General features: G+C 37.6%; 1 protein-coding gene across 1 annotated transcript in view; it reads right to left on the minus strand.

The window, feature by feature from the left end:
* The window catches only part of LOC106528129 (contactin associated protein family member 5), a gene marked incomplete in the record, with an annotated part of 393,708 nt that overhangs the window by 25,381 nt on the left and 362,307 nt on the right, over positions 1-6,020 (minus strand). Inside the window, 1 exon segment of the mRNA XM_014023216.1 lies at positions 5,120-5,253. Within this exon segment, the coding sequence (XP_013878670.1) occupies positions 5,120-5,253 (134 nt within the window).

Below are 6,020 nucleotides of genomic sequence, written 5' to 3' on the forward strand. Positions count from 1 at the left end.
ATTTATTTATTTATTTATTTATTTATTTATTTATTTATTTGGGGGTGCGATTGTGGGCCTGATGGATAGAGCTTCATCAGAGCTAAACAACAAAAGAAATCTGAAGCTTCTATGTTGAACAGTTTCTGAGTTATAAGCATTTTTGCATGTCCTGACACCCCCATCTTTGAAAGAGCCCCTTCCTCAAAAATGGGGTGTATCGTAAAACCGTTGGCTGGTGCAGTGTAGGTCAGACTCATCTACAGTCCTGCCAAATTTCATGTTGATTGGTGCAGCCGTTTTTGTGCTACAGTTGACAAAAAAATAAACAGTACAAAAACAATATGACTCCCACTTACGCTTCACGTGCGGGGTCATAATAAACCACAACCAAACGTCATGTGTCATGTATAATCATGGGTTTTCTCTGGGTACTTTGGTTCAGTCATAAAGTAGTACAGGTGTTTGTTCACAACATGACACAAAATTAAAAAGATCACTTTCAATCAGTTTAGTTGAACAAAGAAAACCTAACATTTTGGTCAGATTCTGGAATATTTTTATTTAAAAATATTAAAAAGTTACAGCAGTAGCCTTGTTGGAATATGTGCAATTTGAGTGTCACAATAAAAGTCACAATGTGTAAAAAAAAAAAACTCTGCATACAGCACTGCATGATGACAAAATGTGATCCTCAGCTAAGATCAAACGTCATTGTACCTCAGTGTACTTCAAATGTCCGTGGCTCCCTTTTAGCTAACAATACTAGCAATGAACTGGAAATTAGCATTACTGTATTTGTCTTGTTTTATATATAAAAACAATAAAATGAGCATTAAAGTTTGTTCCACTTCAATGCAGTATTGAAGTCTTTTTTATTTAATCATGTTTTCTTTGCCAACAACTAAGGAGCCTGATTATTTCTAGTTAAGATGAGTTAACCCCCACTCCCCAATCCCAAAAAATAAATAAATAAAGGGTGGAGCTTTGTGCAGAGGAAACCAGATGTATTGGTTCATCTCTGTAAGACAAAGTGGACGCTGTCATCATGATGATAAACAACAAGTGCTTGACTACAATGGCACCTGGGATTAATTCATGCTTTTCTAAATACATAAACACAGACATATCCTAGTGTAGGTGTTGCACATATGTTGTTTAAGAAAACATTTAGTCCTTTAAATACTACTTTTAATGGTTTGACTTGTTTTATGTAGCTAAAATATTTTGTCAGAGGTAATAAAAAAATCAGTTTCATCAGTGAAGTTAAAAGCATGAGGGAAATGTCAGCCACTGTTTCTACATTTGGTATTCTTACAACATCTGGGCATCAAGCCACTAAAACCACTTAGTAAAGGTCACAGGAAAATGTGGTTAGAAAGCAACATGACACCCCCTGAAAACCTTTAGCTGACCTTCATTGGCTTATCTTGTCATACTACTGCAGTGCACTTGTCGCTAGGACGGGAAGTAAAACAATCTTGATAACTGCAATGAAGAAAAGTCCTCAACAATCGAAGATAAACTGATGAATGAATAATTCAGGATAACTATGCCTGGTGGAGCTGAAACCGACCAAAACACCAAGAATGAAACTGATAAGAAACGTCTCAAATTTTTCATGATTTGTGTAGTAGACAGATTTTTAATGCTGAAAAGCTGAACATGGATAATAAGCCTAACTAAAATGTGGCTTATCTAAGAACTGAAGTCATTCTTAAGGCTGATTTATATACTTTCATTTTCACATCTTGCTTACAGTCTTGTGTGGGCAGCACAACAGCTAAGTGGTTAGCATTGATGCCTCACAGCAAGAAGGTCCTGGGTTCGATCCCCGGTTCAGACCCGGGGTCTTTCTGTGTAGAGTTTGCACGTTCTCAATGTGGAAGAGGAGGAACTAGAGGACACATCATGGAAAGATAAGCCCTGCATGGCATGTACCACCAACAGATTGAGGAAACAGCTGATATCAATAAATCCTTTTTTCCCCTTTGCCACTTCAGTAGAAAGCAGAACTGAATATCTGAATTAGTATCTTAGCTCCTTCATCATCAGCGGCTTTTTTTTTGTAAGAGGAGAAAAGGAAAGAGAAAGAAAAAAGTGATATGTAATGAGAAAGAGTGAAAGAGAGATTAGAAGATATGTGAAATATATATTGATATCAACAAATACTAACAGTAGCTGCGTTTCCATTGACCATGAAAATGCGCAAATTAGAATTTTGAAAATAAATTTGCTCAATGGAAACACGTCAATTTAGAAAAAAATTACGCTTTTCGACAAAATGTTTTTGCGCTAGGATGAGGTGGTATTTTGGTTGTATCGAAATTGGTGTTTTTCACAAAACTGCAATGGAAACACTTTTTTCGCGTCACGGGAGTCACGTGATCAACAACCGGCTGTTTCTACTGGTGAAAAACACGATGACGAAGAAGATAACAGGAAGCAGAAGTAGTAGTAATATCACATAAGTAGTAAAAGTATTAAACTCACCGACTACAATATCCCAAAAACACAACATACGTAGCTGCTCCCAAGTCGGGACTTGTCTCTGGAAAGCCTCGATAAAAGACGCCGACGTCTCCTCTGATGATGAGCGCTAGTGTCGTGGTAGCAACATGCTATGTGTTTACATTTATCATCGCCATGTTTGTAATGACATCGCGAGAACAAACATATTCACGCGTGACTTTAATAGCATTTCTTACTTAATGTAAACACTGCAGTTGCGAAACTGTGTTTTTCGACATTTACAGAATATTGACAAAGTTTTGCACACATTTGCAATGGAAACGCAGCTAGTGGCTAGAGAGATCTGGGGCCTCATGTATCAACAGTGCGTATGCACAAAAACCTTGCAGGTTCTTTTTCATTCAAAACTCTAGATGTATCAAAACTGAAATGAACATGGAAATGTCTGCCGTCCCACACCAACCCCAAGTTTCTGTGGTTCTGGTCGAGAAAAATTTCAGGTCAATTACGATGATCAGCTGTGAGCCCCTTTATTCAATCAAACATGCCAGAAATGTGCAGAACAACAGCCAATCAGAATCCACCTTCTCCTGCCCCATATCTGTTTATAAGTTGCTAAGGACATGCCGACAAAATAGCGGAATTGACCAAATAAAATGTAATCCAGAATAAAATGCTGAATCTCACAGAATTTGATTATTTGGGCGAGTTTCTGAAGTATTTTGGCCGCTGCTGCTCCCTGTACCTGCCATTASCTGCTGACAGGTGTGGGGTGAACTCGAAGCTCCCCTCCCAACACAAAGAGTGAGGAAAAAACAGAAGTGAGCCGTGATTCATGGCAAAACAGACTCATTAAAACAGAAATGTCCTCCAAAATTATGAAGCTTTGCATTGCGTTTAGGACAGAACAATGTCCCAACGGTTCTTTATTTATCTGGAGAAGAACTTTTCTGTAAGTTTTGTTAGCACACAATGAGCTGGATGCATAAGAAAACATGAATACTGCTTCCTGTCTGAGTCACATCACAAACAGCGAGCTGAGACAGACAAGCTTCAAACTCCTGAACACTCAGAAGCTGGGAGTTTATCCAAGATTTTGTTGTGTGTGCATAACCACAGAGCCCACGGGGGGACATGGGAGATTTTTTTCTTTTGCGTTTCCACGCAATATTATTGCGTTACCTCACAATATCTTTTGCGTTCCCTCGCAAAAGTCATTTTTCACTGTTGTGCCTGCCGGTTTATTAACAAATGCACATATTCACCATTATCGAGTTAGCCTACTGCTTTAATTCAGCTTCAGAATGAATATATCACACAGCCACGCATGGAAGTATGTCATATGTTGATATTTTAACACAGTGCAGCCACGCAACATCAATGTCAATTTCACAAACTTGTGGCGACACGTCCTGTTTTGTAACTGGATATTTCAAAGTAAAAGCCTGATTTAATTCAGTTCATATACAAAACAAACATTTGTGAGGCATTACAAAACGTTTTGCGAAGTAATGCAAAAGTATTGCGAGGTAACGCAAAGATATTGCGAGGTAACGCAAAAGTATTGCAAGGTAACACAATAGTATTGCGTGGGAAAGCAGAAGAAAAAAACCCATGTCCCCTCGCGGGCTCCGTAAGAATCAGATATAGCTTTAGAAAAAATTAAACAACTTTGTCTGTTGTTTGATAAAGCACTGMAAACAGGAGGGGGTGCGGGCCATGGGGGGGGGGGGGGCTTCCATAACAAATGTAAATAATGAGCTTAGATCCTATTCAATAGGCAAGTGTGTACAAATTGTTGTTTGTGGGTTTTATATTTCTTTATGACATATTTAATGTGAAATTCAATTCTAAAACATTTATTTTACAAAAGGATAACTTTATTAATGTGAGATTCTATGGTTTCCACAAAGAATGTTTTATTTCTTGCACAAAACACTTAATATTTTACTGTTTTACTGAACCACAGCTATTCGTTATATTAGCAAAAGTGAAATGACAGCCATTATTGTTTTATTTCTGTTGCTATTTATTTGTTAAATTATTTTTCAGTCACTATATATTAACACACTTTTTAGGTTAAAAAAACAATTGTGATAATAATCGAGAATGTACAATATGAAAAATTTAATCCAGACCACTTTTTGCCATATCACCCAGCCCTAATGTATGTTAATAAACTTGTGCATGAAGTTAATATTTCCAGGTTCAGAATGGATGGCTGTGCTGAGTGTGTCCACGCACGCACGCACGCACGCACACACACACACCATGCTCCTTTATACTTGTGGGGACTTTCCATTGACTTCCATTCATTTTTTGGTAATTTTATGATGATTGACCACCATTCTTCTGTCACTCAAGGGTAAAGTGTTTTTTTATTTAACTTTTCATACAATGAATGTTTGTATGAGGCCTACTTTTCAGTCAGTCTCTAATGCTCATGAACTTGGAGGTCAGGGAGTGACAGTAATACGAGTGGTTACCATGGGGACTACAATGAACTACTTCCAGCAGCTTCATCACTTCTTTTGATCTTGGTTCTTTTTACACTTCTTTCACAATATACACATCAAAATATAGGGATTTCTTTTCAAACTTATATTACAACGTTTTGTCAGAACCCTTTAACATTTCTTCATAAACATTCTACCTGCTAACTGCTCACCTGCACATAAAGGTTTTTGCCAACCCTGTGGATTCTGATCCGATGGAGACGTCCATCTGCCAAGTTACTGAGGACCGGACTGAACATGTCTGGACTCATGTCTGTCTGAAGGTGATACCAAATCTGAAGACTTCCTGGAAATAAAAACAACAAAAATGTTTATCAGTTAAGTGATATGTAATGACTCACTTACTACCACATCAAATTTTAGTTCAGCATCAGTAAAACTGAGTTGTATCCATTTTTAGTTGTAAGATTAGCTGGTTATTGCAGCCATTTTGAATTATGAACGTATCCAATGTTTACTATCAGTACCTTTAATCAAAATTTGTTCAGAGGTTCGTGAGATATTTTGCTAACAGACTGACACTAAAACAGACAAAAACATGGCCTTTTGTTGCAGTTTAAGCCTCAAAACTTACTTTATTTTCTGCTTTTTCTACTTATCCAGACCTGCAAAACACAAACTAATTTCCAAATTCTTTGAAGACAGCCTTTGAATTTTGCAATAAATGTAAGATCTCTGATAAAGAAAAAAAAAGGCTTTGAGTAGGTAAAGACAAAATGGTTAGATGTATGAGAATCCTGTGCACATTTGAATCACTCGTGTGCATTTGTGAATATTGAGACTCTTTTAGCTCCATATAGAAGCATCAAAATCATGGTTTTCAGTACAAAATAGCAGCAGGAAGAGGTTCTGGGGTCACATTTATAAAGGAATGCGTGGAAACCTTACTAAAAGTGAATGTATGGCCAAAAGGCGCAAATGGCGTACGCCAAAAAAAAATTCAGATTTATAAAACCATGCGTACGCACGTTTCTCCGCACCTTTCCTTTATAAATCACAGCCGCACGTCAGAGTTTGCACACGAGGTCCCGCCTCAGGTTCTACCCTCTACAC

Source organism: Austrofundulus limnaeus, unplaced genomic scaffold, assembly GCF_001266775.1.
Source record: "Austrofundulus limnaeus strain Quisiro unplaced genomic scaffold, Austrofundulus_limnaeus-1.0 Scaffold360, whole genome shotgun sequence".
In the NCBI taxonomy this organism is placed as follows: Eukaryota; Metazoa; Chordata; class Actinopteri; order Cyprinodontiformes; family Rivulidae; genus Austrofundulus; species Austrofundulus limnaeus.